The sequence below is a fragment of the Ipomoea triloba genome, chromosome 5 (genome assembly GCF_003576645.1).
Source record: "Ipomoea triloba cultivar NCNSP0323 chromosome 5, ASM357664v1".
Lineage (NCBI taxonomy): Eukaryota > Viridiplantae > Streptophyta > Magnoliopsida > Solanales > Convolvulaceae > Ipomoea > Ipomoea triloba.
In genome coordinates, this window is record NC_044920.1 from 20,603,424 (window position 1) to 20,625,774 (window position 22,351).

The following is a 22,351-nucleotide window of genomic DNA, read 5'->3' on the forward strand; positions in this document are numbered from 1 at the left end:
TACAAATTTCATTTTCTAGTCCTACGTCAACATTGTAAAGGTCCTCATATCGTGGTATTGGTACATGATAGAATTAATATTGACTAATCATTCTAATATCAAAATCATTTTATGGGGGTGTTTGGTTCACGGAATGTTAGATTACCTTAGGGAATGTTAGATTGCTGGGAATATTAGGTAACTGGAAATGTTAGATTTCTGTGTTTGGTTTAAAATTGAAGTAGGTAAATAAGACAACGGAAATAAGATAAATTGATTAAAATGCTAAAAGCTCAATATTAGGAATAAGATAAGGTGATTAAAATGCTAAAAGCTCAATATTAGGAATAAGATAAGGGAATGTGAGATTACCTAACTCAATATTAGGAATAAGATAAGGGAATGTGAGATTACCTAAGAAATCGGGGTGTATCTCACATTGGAATGTGAGATTACCTAAGAAATCGGGGTGTATCTCACATTCCCTTCCAATATTACCTAAGAAATCGGGGTGTATCTCACATTCCCTTCCAATAACTAAAAACTTCATCGGGAGGTTATGTTACATTCCCTGGGAATCTTACATAACTTGAACCAAACATGAGAATCTTATATTACCAAGCAAATATAACCTTAGTTATCTTGTATAACTTGAACCAAACGCCCCTAAGGGTTTGTTTGAAAACTTGAAAACTGTTTTTCAAAATATGACTTTTAGAAGTTTTTGAAAATATTTTAATTTTATGATGTTTGGTCAAAAAATTATTTTTGTTCTGTTTGGCTAAAAGTTAAGAATCACTTTTTTGGTTAATTCATTTTGTTGAAAATGAACATATTATTTGTTATTTGTTATATAATAATAATAATAATAATAATAATAATAAGTGGTGTGGTGGTGGAGGTGGCAGTGGTGGAAGTAGTTGTAGTAGTGGTGGTGTGATGGTGGTGGTGGCGGCGGCGGCAGTAGTAGTAGTGGTGATGGTAGTGTTGGTGTGGTGGTGATGAAGAGAGTGGTGGATCGGAGGTAGTGGTGGTGGTGGCGTCGTGGCGGCAATTGTGGTGTGGTGGTTGTAGTCATAGTGTTGGTGTGGTGGAGGAGAGGTGGTGGTGGTAATAATTATCAAAAAAATTAGCTTGAAGAGAGATGAAAGATAAGAGAGACAAAAAAATAAAGAATCTGAAAAATGTCTTCAACTAAAAATTTAAGAAAACATTTTCTGTCAAATTAGACCTTTTTTTCGTTGACTAGAATAAATGTTTTTATTTGACTTCATTATCTTTGAACACCCAAACATGAGAATATATGAAAAATGACTTCTGCAAGTTATATTTTGAATTTTCAAAAAGACATCAGTTTAAGGAATATTAATTTTCTCGTAGCACTAAAGGGAACTAAAGAACTAGAGAACAATTTGATGTGCAGCAGACACCCTTATGCTGTTATGCATGTAATTTCTGCTGATTTAAACGAACAAAATTTAGATTTATTATTCAAAGTAGGGTATTCAAATTGGTGTGAGAGTGACAATTTAAAGCAAGAGCCATGTATTCCCATCTAGTGTAGGAATAGTAATTAACAAGAATACAACAAAAAAAAAAAAAAAAAAANATGTGAGATTACCTAAGAAATCGGGGTGTATCTCACATTCCCTTCCAATAACTAAAAACTTCATCGGGAGGTTATGTTACATTCCCTGGGAATCTTACATAACTTGAACCAAACATGAGAATCTTATATTACCAAGCAAATATAACCTTAGTTATCTTGTATAACTTGAACCAAACGCCCCTAAGGGTTTGTTTGAAAACTTGAAAACTGTTTTTCAAAATATGACTTTTAGAAGTTTTTGAAAATATTTTAATTTTATGATGTTTGGTCAAAAAATTATTTTTGTTCTGTTTGGCTAAAAGTTAAGAATCACTTTTTTGGTTAATTCATTTTGTTGAAAATGAACATATTATTTGTTATTTGTTATATAATAATAATAATAATAATAATAATAATAAGTGGTGTGGTGGTGGAGGTGGCAGTGGTGGAAGTAGTTGTAGTAGTGGTGGTGTGATGGTGGTGGTGGCGGCGGCGGCAGTAGTAGTAGTGGTGATGGTAGTGTTGGTGTGGTGGTGATGAAGAGAGTGGTGGATCGGAGGTAGTGGTGGTGGTGGCGTCGTGGCGGCAATTGTGGTGTGGTGGTTGTAGTCATAGTGTTGGTGTGGTGGAGGAGAGGTGGTGGTGGTAATAATTATCAAAAAAATTAGCTTGAAGAGAGATGAAAGATAAGAGAGACAAAAAAATAAAGAATCTGAAAAATGTCTTCAACTAAAAATTTAAGAAAACATTTTCTGTCAAATTAGACCTTTTTTTCGTTGACTAGAATAAATGTTTTTATTTGACTTCATTATCTTTGAACACCCAAACATGAGAATATATGAAAAATGACTTCTGCAAGTTATATTTTGAATTTTCAAAAAGACATCAGTTTAAGGAATATTAATTTTCTCGTAGCACTAAAGGGAACTAAAGAACTAGAGAACAATTTGATGTGCAGCAGACACCCTTATGCTGTTATGCATGTAATTTCTGCTGATTTAAACGAACAAAATTTAGATTTATTATTCAAAGTAGGGTATTCAAATTGGTGTGAGAGTGACAATTTAAAGCAAGAGCCATGTATTCCCATCTAGTGTAGGAATAGTAATTAACAAGAATACAACAAAAAAAAAAAAAAAAAAAGGGATTCTATCCAACTAATCTAGCTCATCCAACTAAAGGACTAAATATAATTAAATATACAAAAATAATTAATTAAAATTGAATGAATGACAATGACTTTTTAACAAACTTGATTAGCGTGAGTAGTTGTATACTCTCCTTTTTAAGAGATGTCAAGAATTCGAACCACCTCTTGTATGAAAAAACTAATATGATCAACACTTTGCCCTTTAATTGGGTCAATCATACAAATAAGGATTGGACTGAGTATGGTACGAACTTAAAGATCTACAATTAGAGTCTGCTTAGGACACCTCTTGGTATAACCAAAAAAATGACAATGACTTTTTCTCTTTTTTATTTTTTATTCTATTGTTCAAAATTAGAAAACGAAAGAAAGGTAATAAGTTTTATAATCACAAAAGAATTTGAGTAATAATAATAGAACAGCAAAAATAAGCAAACAAATATAATAATAAGTATAAAATCTGATAATAGAATGCAAAAGTCCCAACAAATGCCACCTAATTTTAATTTTTAAAAATACATTAATTGGCGCAGGATCTTCAATGAAGTCTCTATAATCATCAAAGTAAATTTTTAAAAATAATACTCCGTAGTAAAACGTGTAAGAAGAAAAACAAGAATCAACTTTAGTTATAATACATCACTGGCTAACACTAAGTTGGGTTACAAAATATAACTAGACTCGGGCACTGATATTTTGTGACTTCAAGTCTAAAGATCATCTTTAAGAAGAATTCAAGCAAAGACAAGTTGGGATTTGGGAATGGGATACATAATGTATATATGAGATTGTTTATGACAATTGATAAGGTACACTAAAAAATGCAAAACCCAAAAAGATAAAAATGCTAAAACTTCCCCAGGTATGAAAGTTACTACAAACTTTTAGAAGGGGTATACAGACAGCACTGTTGCCCTTTTGGTGCCCACCTGATATGAAGAATCTGAATACAAAGGCTTCAGCTAAGAATCCTGCTTTTCTCTAAACACACCCCACAGATAATGCTTTCCATGGAACCCTGCACAAAATTTATATCTAGTAGTTTGGCATTGCCCCAGCAGACAGCAGAAAATTTTGGGAAAATAGTGCCCCTAATGGAAAACAGATAAGGTTTACAAATAGGAAATCTAGCAATGCGGATCAAGTAGGACTCACTGCGATAATGTGGCTGCAGTTCCATTGAAGTAAAGACCAAAAGCTCAGCATTTTTCATGAAGGCACTCAAGGCAAGTCCTCGGCGCATCATCTCGTCAACCAGATGGTCAAAAACTCTTTCATATCTGTACAGCAAGGCACCCAAAATTAGAAAGACCTCAAAAATCTTATGCAACAAGACAGGAAGTTGGTAACACTCAATAACCTTGTGCTTTCTGGGAAAAAGTATATCCCAATATTATCATCACTGGGCTCCTCGATTGCAAAAGTCTTTGGCAGCAGATCAGATTTCAGAAACATTTTGAAGTCGATAATTTGTGGAAACAAATGGGCCTCATCATGCACCTTTTTGCATGCTTTACTTGACAAGCGAGCAACAAATCCATCAAATTTATCACACTTGTTATGCAGTATATTAAAGCTGCCCCTGTTAATAGAATTCAGACTATTAATATTTCTATTAAACATATCTAGTATGCTTTAAATGTTGCGCTACTGTACAGTTACAAGTACTACATTTCAAATGGACTCATTCCCACATCCCATAAACACCTTTGTTTCTCATGGGGGTATTAGTTGTCGCTAAATTTCATCTGACTCCATATTTTTACAACAGCATGGTGTTTATTTAAACAAAACATGGAAAGAAAACATATTGATTATCAGTGAATGCACTCACAAAAATGGTAGAGAAAAGAAAAATGGGGAAGTATCAATCCACAACAATTTTGCATGCCATTTTCCTTTTTAGCTGTATGCCTAATATATTTGTTAGGGAAAAAGAATATGCTACTCTCACCTCCAAATTGGAACAGTAACAGGTTGTGACTGACCATGCCATTCTGGTATTGTAAAAGTTTTTGTTTTGAGATTGCTCTCACAGCTGAGAAGTAATATTTCTTCAGGATTTTTTTCTTGGTCAGGCTTGTCCTTACAAAATGATGTTTTCTTCATTTCCTTGTTCATAAAAGAGCAATCACCAATTGAAAGCGCAAGCTCCACTGAATCAGTTTCTTCATGTGCCACTGCAGGCTGACGGAAATTACCATGCTCTTTCACCATTAAATTAGTTACTGAACAATTAACATCTCCAATATTATTTGATTTCTCTGATGGCCAAAATCCACACGTTAACTTAGTATCCTCTCGTTGGCCAGGGTCCATTTCCAAATAAGTTTGACATGGGGAATAATTTGCACGTTTGCAGTCCTCTACTCTAGCTAAACACAGTTGAGATTGCTTAGGTAGGGTCTCCTCATTAGGAGTTAGGACAGAGCCATTATCCACCGAACGCACACTCTCAATCAACTCACTCTCATGTGTTTCTTGTTGATGTGAAGAACTATTCTGTGTTCTCCGTTCCTCAGACTGAGTTGAAATAGCTTGCTCAACATTCTTCAATTTCATTCCAAGAGGAGAAGATGCACTTTCCATTGCCTCAGCCTGTCCCAAGTTGACTTTTGTACAAGTTTTATCAGATCGCAGAAGATTATCCTTACAGATGCACTTTTCGGACTCAGCAATGAGATTGTAAAGGTGCTTTCGGTTCAGTGCTGCTGCAGGAGTTGAATTAGAATGTTCTGCAATAGCATAATGTTTCCCCATCATGGATGGGCCTGATTTTTGGCTAGTGAATTGGCATGGAACATGAGCTTTACAGTCTTCACACAGCCAATGGACAAACTTCTCCAGAGAGTTCGGCAAATTGTCAAGGCAATAACTGTAGAAAAAGAAGGAAATGACAAGAAAGCAATATGAACTGAAAACTTCTGTACACAAGGAAATTATTTGCTATGAATATTAGAAGTTCAAAAGGTAAAGAACTTTTCCCCAAATTTAATGCCCTTTGATAAGGTTCCGTCAATTTTGGTGACTAGCCCATTCAATTTTATTTTTGAAATCAGATATACCTGACTCTGAATGCTAATAAGGATCTTTTCTATCAATCCCTTTCAGTTAGCAGTATAAAATTTTTGTCAAAAGTTATCTTGATAGATATTGGTGTAAAGCCCAAATTATATTTGGGAAAAACTCAATGCTCAAATCCAAAATGCAGTTTCATTGCAATGTAATTTCCAGTCTTAAAACAGGAAAATATAATATTCATACCATTTAAATCTTTTTTGATGATTCAAATATTTTCAAGTCAAGTATGGATAAATAAATTGATAGCTCATTCATGTGCAATCTATAACTGTGCAGATGGGCAAGTATCAGAGCTGGATGAAGAGAGATATGAGAAAGTCAAGAATAGTGACTAAGAAAATGGGCATTGAATAAGCCTTTTGTCCCGAGTGTTACCCCTTTTCTATGGTTTCAGCCAGTTCTGAGAGCAGAAGTCCTTCAGTCTTTCCAAGCATTGTCTTGTGCCGCACAGGGGAGGGGGGGGGGGGGGGGGGGAGGGTGGTTAGTACTGAATTGGTGTCAGTTACTCAGTTTCTTACTTTGTCAGTCTTTTTCATTATTTTTTCCTTACAAAGCCTCTAAAACAATTTATAGGCTTGTCAAATAGGTTTTAATGATACTGAATCATGACCTGTGTCTTCTCAGTTTTTTACTCCATAATCTTTAACAGCTCTCAAACTAGATTTTTCTCACCTCACACACACACACACACACACACACACACACATATATATATATATATATATTATATTGTTTAGTAAAGAGGCACATTTGTGTATGATGAAGAGAGTGGAAATGGAGGGAGGTATTTTAGGGATCAAGGCGACAAGGAGCATTCCAAGCATTTCCCATTAATTTTTTGTGGATGACACTAATATTTGTAAAGGCAACTGTGGAGGAAGCAAAGAAGGTTACTGGATTTATACACTGAAGCAACAAAGCAAGAGATCAAACAGGAAAATCTGCAATTGTTTTTTTTGCAAAAAAAAAAAAGAAAAAAAAAAGTGAAATGACAGATCTGAAATGTGCTTGCCATTCTGGTGGTCCAAGCCCATGGTAAATATTTACGGTTGCCAACTGTGATGAGGAGATCCAAAACTGAAAATTTTCAGAGCATTAGATATAGAATGTCGACCAAAGACATCAGCTGGAAGGAAGGTTTTATGTCTTGTTCAGGTAAAGAAATCCTTACCCAGACAGGGGCTCAAGCAGTTCTAGCATATTCTATGAGCATTTTCAATTACCAGATGGGAACTTGAAGCTATGAAAGCACAGTTCTGGTGGGGAAGCAATCAAGAGTTGGCAAAAATTAAATGCGTAGCATGGGACAGGATGAAAATTCTGAAAAAGGAAGGCACAAGATTTGAAGACTTGAGAGCATTCAACATGGATTTGTTAGCTAAACAAGCTTGAAGGTTCCATCCATAATCAAGATTTTCCTTTGGAGAACCTGCAAGAATGCTCTACCTCAAGAGGAAACAAAATAAAATAATAATAATAATAAAAAGAACCAGAAAAATGGAGGTTGAGAATATTTGTGATCATTGTAAAGGAGAGACCTCAATCCACATATTGCAGGAATCTCACTTTGCAAGACATGTCTGGGCACTGTCGAACATTGGAGTAGGAGAAAATTTACTCAATGCCTTGATACCTGATTTTTGGATTAAAAATCAGTGGGGAATAAAAGAGAATGCTTGGCTTTTTGCAATGACCCGCTGTAAATTGTTGAGAAATAGAAATAAACACCTCTTTGAAAATTCTATCAGATCTCCTTTGGAAGGTCAAAGGTGTTTTAAGCTCTAGGAAATGGATTAATGATTTCATAATAGCAAACAATGTTGGGTCGTGAACATAGGACATGAGTGGAAGTATCTTGTTTGCAGCCACCTCAAGGAAACACAATCAGACTTAATGAAGCCCCATAATGTGCAGGAAGTAGGAACCAAACAAGGATCGAGGTTGTAATTAGAGACCATCTAGGGCAGTGATCAAAGCAGCAGCTATGGGAATTGAAAATAAGATTACTCATCCACATGAATCTTTTGTAGCAATACAGCAAGGGCTGAATCTGATGCTCCTTACAGATCAGTGAAGCTTTGAAGTGGATCCTGGTTATTTTAGCCTGTTGTATACTTTTTTTGTTGTGTAGCTTTCTCTGTTTGCTTTTTCTTTCACTGTTTTAGGGCCAGGCTCTTGCAGAGTAATTGTATAGGCAATTTTTTTGCGCTCTTTAATGTCAATTTGTGGTTTGTCTCCTTGTATATTTGTTTGCCTACACTATCCTTTTGTCTTTGTTTGATAACATGTTCAAGTGAGAACAAGTGCCCCATGTAAAAAGTGCGGACTAGTCTCATTCATCCATCTGGGTTGATCAGGTCGTCACAGGCTAAAAATTAAGGAAAAAATAGAAAAAAAAATGTGGTGGCATTTCCATAATTATGATGGTGCATTTGAAAACGCTTGATAGTGCATTCGTGGATAACTAATACTGCACACATGTCAGTGCACAATTATAGATCAGTGCACTGTTAGTAATCCACGGATGCACTATCAAGAGTTTCCAAACGCAACACTGTAATTACGGAAATGCCAATGTGTTTCCCCTTAATTTTCAGTCCTTGATGAACCCAGATGGCTGAGATTAATCATTAATCCACACTTTTTACATGGGGCACATGTTCTCATATGATCCTTCCTATATATATATATATATCATTGCAGCCAAAAAAAATAAAGAGTAACTAAATCATACTATTCTTATATATTGGTTAGGATGTTAGGTCAGTTATATATATATATATCATTGTTGTGGCCAAAAGAAAAAAAAAAATGAAGCTAACTAGAAGACATACCCGTCCAGTATTTATAAAATTTTCAAGGTATATATTACTACTTTTCAAGTGGATCACTTCCATGTTTTCATGATAAGAATATGCAGAGATAAACTTACCGATGTATGGCAACATGCTGACACTGAACACAATGAATTAAGGAATTGCTGAATCCTTCATCACCACACTGCAGACATACTGTCACCTGCAGCAATGTAGGGATCACTAATGTAAAGTACATTTTCAGTCCACATAGCTAGTCAAAGGAAAGCCTAACTCCACATGGAAGTTTTATTAGTTTCCTACTTTCCTAGATTAAAACTTTAAAATATCCACTGTATCAGTCTAGTAAATACAATGGCATATGAAAGGATGCACCTTAACTATGAAAACCAACTTCACTGAACTACATTTTGCAAGTAGAAGTAGGCGACAAACTTACTGCATCATTCCAGCTAGTCTGCTTTTGGAATGAGATGAACAATGGTGAGGCATTTCTCTGATAAATTCGTCTCTTTTTTAAAATTAAAGCAGTACAAGTTGGAAACAGAGTTTTGCATTTGTGTATGTAACACAGAACAATCTAGAAAACTAAATTATTTTGAATGAAAATTAGACAATGTAAAACTATACAGAACAAAATTTGGCCCAAATTTTGTGTCCCATACTATTCCTGGGGTAGGGTCATTGACTCGGGCTTTTGTTCATATATTGGGTAATCCCTAATTGTTTAGTTCTCTTACAGCTCTTAATCCCACTCATATCATGCTTATGGCTACTCAAATTACCATGTAATCTTATGGCTGCAAGTAAACTAACTAAACAATTGAATTCCATCATAATTCTATTCCTAATTCTGGTGTCACTGTCTCACTGAGGATTTCAAGATGAAGAGGACAATTGGCAAAGGTCATCAGTCTGAAGGCGTCCTATATTTCTATCAGTATCTTCATCTGCATTTTGCAAATACTGTCTCTGCTCCCCATCGATCAGATCCATTTTTGCCTAGGTCATCCTTTGGTCAAATTGAAGAAGTTAATCCTAAGGCTTTTTGGTTTAGCTAGTCAAAAAGGTTTAACTTTTGTCAGTGAGCATGCCCCTTTTGTCTCCGAAGTCAATGATCATGTTTGAAGGTCCTTATGTTAAAGTGTTAAACATCAGATGTTTCAGCTCCTACTAGTACTCTCTATGAAGAAGGCTACAGGCATTTCGTCTTTGTTAGAGATGATTTTCTTGAATGAAGCTGCAGTAGTAGCAAATCCACATCCACATTAATTCATTATTAACATGATTTATTTTTAAGTACTTCATTTATGTTAGTAGTAGTGTATGCATACACACACAGTAGGATTAAGTGCTTAACTCATTAAAAGGCAAGCTAGGATTGAATGCTCGGGAAAGGAAAGTTTTGCCAGTGGTGCTTCCATCAGCATTCAACAGGGAAAACAAAAAGGTTGGAAAGGACTAATATGCATATACTAACAATCTAGGACATAATAAAGAAGCTGTCAGCTCAAGTCCATAAAATGTCAGAACCGTAACTTCTTTTTTCATTATTATTTTTGCCTATATTCATTTTGCCACAAGAGGGAAAAGTTTTCCTCCTTTTCATGAACTATATTCATTTTGCCTCAAAATTTGAATTAATGAAAAAATGTTATTAATACAACTTCACCTTTGTATTACCAGCTGTACTAACTTCAGCATGGTTTGATGTTGTCAAGTCAGATCCTGACGACCCCAAAGAAGAACGTGTCCAAGATTTCATTCCTAACTTGCAGGTAGGAAGGAGCTGTACACAAGGACCATGCAATCTTTTTGCAGCTTTGTCTTGGGCAATAGCAGCTTTGTATGCACCACTAAATATATCTAACTGCTGATTGATGCCTGTATTAAGGTTCAAAGTTTCAGAAACACATTAATCAAATATCTTCTCTGCTTAACACCTCTATAATGACAACGAGGAATCTCCATACTACCTTTATCTTCCATCAATAGTCCTCTCGATTCATTTGAAGGGACATCATTCGTTAGCTTGTCCTCACTAATCACGATATCAAGCTTATCATTGTACTCTACTTGATCTTCAGCAGTCATTCTTAAATCTTCAGAGACATGCCCTTCATTATTTGTATCCTCCCTGGAAGAATCCAACAACAGAAAAGTCAGCCATGACCCACAACATGGAAGTCACCTATGAGCCAAAACAGATTAGCCAGAAGTTCATATGTTTGTCCATCTCAAGCATATAAGATACTATGAAATACTTGACCTAACAACAATGAAAACACACCACAGGCCATTTGACAGTCGCCCATGACATGAAACTAAATTGTGAGCTAAAAAAGATTAGTGAAACTGTTCTAAGTAAATAGTGTCAGAACTTGCACTGTATTTTTGTATGTGAAAATTCCAAGCCCATACAATCATTATAACCAAATGCTTAAAAATGGCTGTGCTGACACAATTTGTTCCATTCCCTTCTCTTCATTATTCAAATAGGATGCTTTAAGAGTTTGCCTTGTATTAAAATTCTGCAAGTTTATGCCTTTAAAAGGAACGTAATCCATACAAAATTGAATTTTGCACATGGATCTAAATTTGTATGCACACATTTGGATGAAAATGCTATACAATTGATAATTAGTGCCAAGTCAGACAGATTTTGTGCACACAAAAACAAGAAACTATGAACTGCATATTAGTTTTTTAATAGAACAAATAGTTCACATGCAAAGATGAAGAGAAACAAACAAAGTAACGAGCGAATAAGCAAATAAATCACCTGCAGATCTCATTTAAGTCTTTAAACTGCCAAGATCTGTTTCATATTATCTTGACAGATGCAAATTATGTTTAATTTTCTGGAATCTTGATCCAGTCATGTGGCCTACTATTCCAATAACTCCTCCCCTAACCTTTCGGCGAAAAGATTAAAAAATAAATTTAAAAACAGTTGAGTAATTTTCAACCATTTAGATCCAACCTAAGGGACATTGTTTCCATATAAATTTTAAAAAGCCAAAAATCATTCTTACAACTCACCCAGTTGCAGTAACATCTTGACTCTCATCACAATAACCCAAGTTGCTAGATGATCCTTTATCACTGCACTGCACTACTGTTGTCGCCTACAAAAGTTTACAAGATGGTAATTGCAATACAACATTATATTCGCATTACAGTATTACACAATTAGAGAAATGTTAAGAGATTAAAGCTTCAGCTTATTTCAAGAAGGAAAATAAACCATAAAATAAACCATTTATTTGACATTTTGAAGGACTAATCAGAGATATTAGTACTCTGCAACTATGCATTAAAATTTAAAAACATCAAATGATGCATAAGCAATATTAAAATTAAAATTAATGAATATATTGATGTGTATTGATGGAGTGATCTAGATTCAGGATTATACTTTAAATCAGTAAAAACAATAAAGGTTTACTTTATTTCTGTGTAACTGTACAGAGGTCCTAAGAATATTGACCCAATCCCATTCCTACTAGGAGTGGGTCTATACTTTCTAGTGTTCAACACTACCCCTCAAGCTAGAGCATATAGATCATATGCTCCAAGTTCGTTACAATTTACAAATATACCCAATTGTAGGAGCTTTAACAAAATTAGTCAAGATATCTGCCAGTGCCAACTAATCAGCAAAATTAACAAAACCGGCTGTGATACATCTTAACACGATCTTCTCCTTGATAAAGTGGTAATCGACATTTATGTTTGGTCCTCTCATCATAGACTGGATTTGAGGCAATGTATATTGTTGTCTAATTATCACATATCAATGTCATTTGAGCAACATCACAACACAGTAACTTTGAGCAATATCACAACACTATAACTTTGGGAGCAAGTGCTTCTACCACATAAGTTCACATATAGCAAGGGCTATATCACAATACATAGCTTCCGCTTCAGCACTAGACTCGACAACAACATCTTGCTTCTTACTCTTCTTCTATTGAATAATAGGGAATTTTAATCCTCCTAGTAGGAGTAGGTTTGGTTTCTCACAAATTTTGCTCCTGCCTAACTGGTAGGTAGTGACTATTTAACAGCCACCAAGTTTTTCAATCCCTCAATTTTAACATCTTCCAAGATACAAGGTTACCACCAATATGCACACAATAACCTGAAGTAGAGCATCTATCAAATGGACAACTTGCCCAATTTGCATCAAAGTACAAAACAATATGAGCATGTGTTCGTCTTCTGTCTTCATATAGTAAACCTTGCCCTAGTGCCTTCTTGATGCACCTTATAACTCGAACAGCAACATCCCAACAATGATCACATGGGTTCTCAAGAAACTAACTTAATACACGAACTACAAAAGAGACATATGGTCATGTGATTGTAAGGTAGCTCAACTTCCCAATTAATCTCTTGTATTGCTCTTGCAAGCAATGGCTCCCCTTGTCTTGGTAGAGGTTTAGAGTTTGGATCCATCAAATTATGCACAAGTCTACAATCTAGAATGTCAGTTTCTTCTATACAGGGCATATTTTATTTGAGAAATGACTACCATTGCTAGATTGGGCCACTTCAATCCAAGAAAGTACTTTAGCTTGCCTAAATCTTTAGTCTAGAATTGATTGAAAGACATATATGCCTTCTTGATCTCTTCCTGCAATAACAATGTCATCCACATGACCACATACACTACAAGATAGATGCATCCGCCAAATAAAGTGATCAACCTCACTTAAAGTCATACCAAACTCACAGTCCACAAAGCTAAATTGTCCAAACCAGGCTCATGAGATGCCTTCTTGATATCTATCTGTAATAACAATGCCATTCACATACACTACAAAATAGATGCATCCATCATCAATCCATCATCAAGGTGCTGATAGAACACAAAGTGATCAACTTCACTTCAAATCATACCAAACTCACAAACCACGGAGCTAAACTGTCCAAATTAGACTCACAAGATTGCTTTAGGCCATATAAAGAGTGACAAAGTTTACATACCACACTTGACTCACCTAAGTAGAAGTGACTCAAAACGGACCCCAAATATTAATTTGAACTAAATCACAACGGGGGGCTGCCCAATCATTAACTCTCTTTGGAAGGGACCTATGACTCCTATGAGATTGCTTTCCAAGGTGGCACAACTTTCAATCTAAAGACTCAATAGAATGACCTTGAGCCATCCATTAAAGTTTGGATAGACTATGAAAAACCATGGGAAAATTAGCTAACAAATACGCAACTAGATCATCACCATAAAGGTAATAAAGGCCCAGTGAATAACTGAATCATGCTCGGTGCCAATCATCTTCCTCGTGTTGCGATCCTACACAACAACTGAGTCAACATAAAAGGTTATGGAACAATGAAGTGAACGAGTAATTTTGTTCATAGAGACAAGGTTGAAAGGACTATTAGGAACATATTAAATTAACTATAAAGGTATAGAAGAAACAAGTAAAGCCTGACCAACACCCAACACCAGCAACTAGTGTTTGATAACCATTTGCTAAAGCAACCATGGGCAACGACTTGGACTATGAGACATGAATTGCCAAAAATATGGTATGAGGCACCCGAGTCAAGAATCCAAGTACTTAAGGGACTAGTCAGAGAGACACAAGCTAGAAATGAAGCAGAAGTAACACTATTTGCTATAGAAATGGAAGCTCTTGAAGCCTTAAACGAAAGATACTCCTCATATTTGACTAGGGTCGTCACTGACGAGGTAGAACTAGAATCGTATATCTCGAAACCAATAGGTTATTATATTACTGTTGCAATGTGTCCACTAATCCAAAGAATTCTAGTATATCCATATCAATCAGACACTGAAAATTAAGCATATTGGAGATTAGGGAATAGAGATGTTGAATATCATTAGTATAAAGGGATTTTACCTTGTTCAAAGCTTTTGGCAATAGGAGAAAGATATATCATTGTGATTGCCAAAGGAAAAAGAATACTTTGGTGTATGTGGTTTGACTAGAATATCACCGAAGAAGGAGAGATAAGAAAAACATAACGGAGCTCTACTGATTGGGCAATGCGTCTCCGGTGATGGGTTTCTTGGCGGTGGGTGGCTATGAGGTCCCAAACAACGCAGTGGTGTTCGTTTGCAAAGGCAACGAAAGGTTGGAACTAAGAGGACAGACACGCTTTTTCACTAGAAAAATAACATCTTGCTTAAAAAACGAAGAGGAAAAGATAGCAAGGATACATAAGTTCTAATATCATATAAAAAACTGTTGAAATATCTTATTTCTTCTTTTTGTTAGACATAATAAAATAAAATAGGAAGCATGTTCAGGGATTTCAGGTAGTGGAACAGGTAGTGGAGCATTATCAGGGATAATGCCAGGATTTAGGGAATTATGTCCTTTTCTATTTGAATATATATGTGTATCAGTGTGTAAAAGTGTGAAATAAAAAAAAAATAATAAAAGTTTTCTGCTCTTCAATTTCTCAAGATGGTATTAGAGCCTGCTCCTTCTTAGGCCTGAAAATTTCTTCCCTTCCTCAGAAATGTCCATCAGCTTCACTGCCAATCTGCTTCACTTCTAGTACAACAAACCTGAGAGCTTCTATCAACAAACTACTGCAACAAACCTTCAATAAAAACTCCGGCGACCTTGCCCATCTTTTTCCGGCAACTTGTCACCCCCTCACGCGCCCTCACGCGCCACCCCGGCGATGCAATTCCGACACCACGCGCCTCCACGCGCCGGCACGTGAGGCACTTTTCCGGCGACGTTTTCCGGCGAAAATTTCCAGATCAGCCTATCTCCCTGCTGCGACCCTATCCTGATTTTCTCACTTTTATTTTATCAATATGGCAGATGAAGAAATTATTGAAAGTGTCCAGAACACTTCTCCTCCCGTTCAAACTTCCCTTCCAATTCAAACTTCTCTTCCAACTCAAACTTCTCTTCCCGATCAACCTAAAGTCTATGTTCCAAATCTTTCTGGGAGTTTAACTATCACCAGTGAAAAACTCATTGGTTCCCAAAATTATCAAGATTGGGCATCAGCAGTAGAACTATGGTTTATGGGTCAAGGAGTGGTTGATCACCTCACTACAACAGCAGAAGAAATCCAGCATGAAAAGGATATTTGGAAGAGAGTTGATGCCCAACTATGCAGTCTATTATGGCAATCTCTTGTCCCTGAATTGATCCCCATGTTTAGGCCATTCAGAACCTGTTTTTCTGTATGGAAACAGGCTCAATCTCTTTACACAAACGATGTCTCTCGTTTTTATTTCATTGTCAGTGAAATATTAAATATCAAGAAGTCAGAAATGTCCATGGAAAATTTTTTGGGGAAAATCCAAGGACTCATGGCTGAATTCAACAAACTCATGCCTATTGGAGGATCACCCGAAGAACAACTTACTCAACGCGACAAGTTCTTTGTTGTTCTTACACTTGCCAAGCTTGAACCAGAATTTGAACAAGTCCGAAACAGTATACTTGGTGATGGAGCTGTCCCAAATACCAAAGAAATGTTCAAAAGACTTCTTCAAGTCTCCTCTATTTATAAAGGAAGTACATCATCAACCATTGTTGATCATTCTGCCCTTACTACTCAAAGTCACCACAGAGGAAGAGGTGGAGGAGGCAATCGAGGTGGTCGAGGTGGAGGACGAAACTCTACCCGTTTTTGTGACTTTTGTAACAAACAAGGACACACTCGTGAGGTTTGCTGGAAACTTCATGGGAAACCAACTATGGTTAATATAGCTCAATCTGCGAATTCAGATACTGAGGATTCAAATACACAAGTTATCTCAAAAGCTGAGTATGCAGAATTCTTGCAATTAAAGGCTGCCAAGACAACCATTTCTCCAGACAGCTCCCACACTGCTCTTGCTTCACAATCAAACTCTGTTTGGGTTTTAGACTCTGGGGCCACCGATCACATATCTGGTAATCCCTCTTTTTTCTCCAAAATTGATTTCTCTGATTTTCTTCCATCTGTTACCTTTGGTGATGGATCAAAAGGGAAAGCTAAGGGAATTGGAAAAGTCACTATCCATTCCTTTTCTTTAGAACATGTTCTTTACATTCCCGGTTGTCCTTTCAACTTGATTTCAATTCATCAACTAACTCACTCCCTTAATTGCCTTGTTACCTTTTCTTCTGATTCTGTGGTTATTCAGGACCGACAGACAAGGGAAATGCTTGGTACGGGACATGAATCACAAGGACTCTACCACCTTTTAGGCTCTACCAATACCAACACAGCTTGCGCCGCTACTGTTTCACCTCTCCTTAGCTATTGTCGCCTTGGGCATCCCAATATTAATAATTAAAACAACTTGTTCCTGGCTTGTCATATTTAAAGAACATAGAATGTGAGTCTTGTCAACTTGGGAAACACTCAAGAGCCTCATATCCTAGTAGAGTGAATAGAAGGGTCAGTACACCTTTTTCTCTAGTTCACTCTGATGTTTGGGGACCATGTCGTGTTTCAACCACCTTAGGGTTCTTGTATTTTGTTGTCTTCATTGATGATTTTTCTCGATGCAGTTGGGTCTTTCTAATGAAAAATCGGTTTGAACTATTTGATGTGTTCAAAACATTTTACAATGAAGTCATGAATCAATTTGGAGTTTCTCTCAAAGTTCTACGCAGTGACAATGCCAGAGAATATTTCTCTGACTCTTTTACTTCTTTCTTTTCCGCACAGGAATACTTCATGAATCTTCATGTGCTAGGACCCCTCAGCAAAATGGAGCTGCTGAACGGAAGATACGTCATCTTGTTGACACAGCCCGCACTTTGCTCATTCATCACAAGGTCCCTAAAAGATTTTGGGGAGATGCTATACTTCATTCTTGTCATCTCATAAATCGAATGCCATCTTCTGTGTTACAAGGAAAAATTCCTCTTAATCTTTTACTCCCACAAGAACCCCTCTACAAGCTTCCATTACGGGTTTTCGGGTGTACTTGCTTCGTCCATGACTCCACCCCAGGACGAGACAAACTTGATGCCAAGGCTATAAAGTGTTTGTTCATTGGGTACTCTCGCCTCCAAAAAGGTTTTAGGTGTTATTGTCCCAAAACACATCGTTTCTATACTTCCTTTGATGTCACATTTTTTGAAACTACACCTTTTTTCTCCTCCACTTCAGTTGATGAATCTGACTTCTTGGGGGAACCACTAAAAGCCACAGAAATTCTTCCTGTTCCTACTTTCACATAACCTGTGTCTCCTGATGTTGCTGAAAGAACTACTTTCACAGAACCTGTGTCTCCTGATGTTGCTGAAAGAACTACACCATTGTCAACCATTCAAGAAAGACAGAGTTCACCTTTCTTGTACACCTACCATCGGCGCAATCGTCAAAGCTCTCAAGAGGATGAATGCTTGGTTGATTCATGTCCGACACCAGCGTTGCCCACTGACACGGTCCAAAATACCACAACAAGCTCCCCAATTGCCAGTCGAATAGGTAAAAGATCCACTCGAAATCCTTATCCTATTAATAACTTCCTTACACAAAAACGGTTGTCTCCAGAGTATTGTGCTTTCATTACCAGTTTATCTAATGTGTCTATTCCAAAAAATATCAAAGAAGCATTAACTCATTCGGAATGGAGGCAAGCAATGATTGATGAAATGGAAGCACTACACTCATCTGGAACCTAGGAGTTAGTTCCTTTGCCTCCTGGAAAAACTGTAGTTGGTTGTAGATGGGTGTATAATGTGAAGGTTGGTCCGGATGGACAAATTGAGAGACTTAAAGCCAGACTAGTGGCTAAAGGGTACACGCAGGTTTTTGGCATTGACTACACCGACACTTTTTCACCCGTTGCTAAAATTGCATCCATTCGTCTTTTCCTTTCAATGGCAGCAAATCGTCACTGGACATTGTATCAGTTGGATATAAAAAATGCCTTCTTGCATGGAGACTTGAAAGAAGAGGTATATATGGAGCAGCCTCCTGGTTTTGTGGCTAAGACTGGAACGAATCTTGTTTGTCGCCTCAAACGCTCTCTCTATGGATTGAAGCAATCTCCACGTGCATGGTTTGGAAGATTTAGTGATGTGGTTCAACAATTTGGCATGATTCAAAGCAAAGCTGACCATTCTGTCTTTTATAGACATCTATTTGGAAAAAGCATATATTTAGTGGTTTATGTTGATGATATTGTTGTCACAGGTGATGATATGAGAGGAATACATGAACTAAAGAAACATTTGTTTCAACATTTTGAGACAAAGGACCTTGGAAAGTTAAAATACTTCCTAGGTATTGAAGTTGCTCAATCCAATCAAGGTATCTACATATCACAACGGAAATACGCTTTGGATATTCTTGAAGAAACAAGCATGACAAATAGTAAACCAGTTGATACGCCTATGGATCAGAATGTCAAACTTCTTCCAAGACAGGGTGAACCTCTATCAGATCCAAGCAGGTATCAGAGATTAGTAGGCAAGTTATTATACTTGACTATCACTCGTCCTGATATTTCCTTTGCTGTAAGTGTCGTTAGTCAGTTTTTGCAAGAACCAAGTCAAAGTCATTGGGATGCAGCTATCAGAATTTTAAGATATGTGAAAAGATCTCCAGGTACAGGTTTAATCTACAAAGATCACGGACATACAGAAATTGTTGGCTACACAGACGCAGATTGGGCAGGGTGTCCTTGGGATAGGAGATCAACATCAGGATACTGCATTTTATTTGGAGGTAATCTTATTTCTTGGAAAAGCAAGAAACAAGATGTGGTTGCACGGTCAAGTGCAGAAGCAGAATACCGAGCAATGGCATTGGGGACTTGTGAATTAATTTGGGTGAAGCAGTTCCTCATAGAACTCGATTTTTGTAAGATCGGTCCTATGAAGTTAGTTTGTGATAATCAGGCAGCTCTACACATTGCATCCAACCCTGTCTTTCATGAAAGGACCAAACATATCGAGGTTGATTGCCATTTTATACGAGAGAAGGTTGCATCAGGAGACATTGTCACCACATTTGTTGGATCAAATGATCAACTTGCTGATATCCTCACTAAATCTCTTCGTGGACCTAGGATTGATTTCATTTCTAGCAAGCTAGGAGCATTTGATTTATATGCTCCAGCTTGAGGGGGAGTGTTGAAATATCTTATTTCTTCTTTTTGTTAGACATAATAATATAAAATAGGAAGCATGTTCAGGGATTTCAGGTAGTGGAGCATTATCAGGGATAATGCCAGGATTTAGGGAATTATGTCCTTTTCTATTTGAATATATATGTGTATCAGTGTGTAAAAGTGTGAAATAAAAAAAAATAATAAAAGTTTTCTGCTCTTCAATTTCTCAAGAAAAACAATAAAGGTTTATTGTATTTCTGTGTATTGGACTGTAAAGAGATCCTATATTTATACAAATATTGAGCCAATCCCATAGGGTTTACATTGAAGCTACTAAGCTTGTGGTTTTTGTTTTTCACATTAATTTGCCTAGGAATACTACTATAGTGCAATGCAATTTTGTAAATCATTTTTACATGTGCAAGTATTTGCTGGATGTGCTATGGGATTCCATGTGGGGAGTAAATTAGAAATCTATACAGTTTGTCAAAGAGCAATTCATATATGTGTTTTCAGCATAATAAAACACATAACAAACCTCAAGAGCATACAGCATATTTAGCACTTAGTTTGAAAAGAGACTAGATAAATACAGTCCATACAGCCAGGGAGATTATGGCAAGTTGAGTATTGACAGCATTACAAACCTCACTGGGGCTTGAAGCAGAGCGAGAGTCCAACTCAGTCAATGATGAAGAAGAATTTTTCAAAGACTGCCTAGACAAGCTGTAATTAGGCAAGTTGAGCCGGGCCCTTGTGCCATACATTGCTATTGCAGCTTCATCATAAGCAAGAGCAGCTTCAAGTGCGTTGGTAAAGGTCCCCAACCAAATTCGACTTCCTCGATTTGGCTCTCGGATTTCAGCAACCCATTTACCCCATGTCCTTTGCCTCACACCTCTATAGTTAACACGGTGATTCTCTGGACCACCTTTACCCTTCATACATCCCTTCTTTGATCCTTTTGCAGCTATTTTTCTTGAAGTTGTTTGCCCATCTGCCATAGAGTTAAGGTTGGCATTGTGTTCTTTCCACTTAGCAAGAACCTCTGCAACATTTTTTGATATATCCCCTTTCTTCTTTGACCTTTTCTTTTCGGGACAATCCACCACCGAAGATACACCATTAGATACTTGATCACAAGCGTCCATCATTGCATTTCTGTCAAAAGATAAATAACATGACCTAAATCAAAACAGCATAAAGCACTCTTTTATCCCTGAATCCGTCAAGAACACAGAGGGAAATCTCAGCCACAAGGGAAACTACAAAACTACTAAAACCTCCCAAGCATTGGTCCATTGGCTTAGTTGGCCAAGTTGAGAAGTTCAAATCCCCCTTTCCCTCCAAAGTACCCCCAAAAAAAGAGCACCAAGCTACCTAGCATTTGACTAGTGTAACCCACTGCAGTCCACTTTTTCAACTATTACTAAAATCCAGAGGTAACAAATGTTTAAGTTGAAAAGTATAACTGTAACATTTAACTCTTCATAGAAACTAACAGTAGCTCAAAATGAGCATCAAGGTTGGTGGCAGAATACTGCCATAAAGAGTAAAAATACAAAATATTGCCCACATTTCCACAAATAAATAACAAAAATATCACAAATTAACTACATTTCTAGTCCTTACTAAGCTCAATAACCAAACTCCGAGCTGAGTCCAACAAAGTATTTCATATCAGTTTCTTACTAAAACAGCCAAGTATACAAAACCAATAATTGTTATAAACAATTAAACACAGAAAATTAACAAATAGAACAAGAAGTAAGAGAAGAAAGTTTGCCGTACCGAGAATGAGAAAAAGTATTTTAAAAATTTTAAAATTTGCATAAATTAAATAACCCAGCAACAAAATAAGAAAACAACAAATTTAATCCAATTTCAATCTTTCTCCCAACAGACAGAAAAGTATGGCGATAAGACCATAGCAACACTTGATTCAGAACTAGATGAAAGCTCAAAAGGAGTTGAATTAAAATTCAACTCACTTCTCATTAGTATGAGACGACGACATACGCGAATTCTCAAAATTCAGCGGGAGAATTCCAGAATCAGAGTAAACTCCCGCCCTTCGCCGGCCCTATTTTGCTTTTCGTGACAACCAAAGCTCTGTAGCGGTGCTTGGGTGTAGCGTGAAGGGCAGGGTCGAGTGGAGAAAGCGGTCTCTGAAAAATCTCCCCGTTTAAGCAGAGGATTGGACATTTACGACATCTCAGCCGACCTCGATAAAATCTAGCATAATTTATACTCCGTATTTCCTAAATGCTAACGTTTTATCGAGTTGGGATGAAATTGATGCTGAATCTTTTCGTATGTTTGTGAGTTACTAGGTTTGAAGTGCTCGGCGTTGTAGTCGGTGGGCGGTGGCTAACACTAACACAGCATCTTGTTGACTTAAACAATGACTTGGTGAGTTTGAGTTTATTGGTTAGTTCACTAGGTCCAATAGCCGTATGAGTTTCAGGAATTGAGAGATGTATGAAATTCAACTCAAGATTGCCTAATTTGGATCAAGTTATTTTATTATGAAGATTGGTTATTCTTCCATAAAAAGAAAATGAGGTGAGAAAGGCAAATTATATTCTGCATCACAAATAAATGTTCATTTTTAGTATATTTAATTTTCTTTTTTATAGCTCAGAGTTTTT

At 36.7% G+C, this 22,351-nt stretch overlaps 1 protein-coding gene across 2 annotated transcripts; it reads right to left on the minus strand.

Annotated features, from left to right (window-relative positions):
- Positions 1 to 3,270: 3,270 nt before the first annotated feature.
- Positions 3,271 to 22,128, minus strand: LOC116019014. Of its 2 annotated transcripts, none has more exons than XM_031259079.1 (10): positions 21,720 to 22,128; positions 20,348 to 20,861; positions 11,657 to 11,742; positions 10,591 to 10,751; positions 10,287 to 10,498; positions 8,731 to 8,816; positions 4,672 to 5,592; positions 4,078 to 4,299; positions 3,873 to 3,997; positions 3,271 to 3,735 (listed from the first exon to the last, which is right to left on the minus strand). In XM_031259079.1, exons 2-10 carry the CDS (start codon positions 20,852 to 20,854, stop codon positions 3,680 to 3,682), a joined length of 2,376 nt encoding a protein of 791 aa, XP_031114939.1. In that variant the 5' UTR covers positions 20,855 to 20,861; positions 21,720 to 22,128; the 3' UTR covers positions 3,271 to 3,679. The 2 variants fall into 2 exon arrangements, with proteins under 2 accessions (XP_031114939.1, XP_031114938.1); XM_031259078.1 differs by having other exon boundaries at positions 21,692 to 22,127.
- Positions 22,129 to 22,351: the final 223 nt, after the last annotated feature.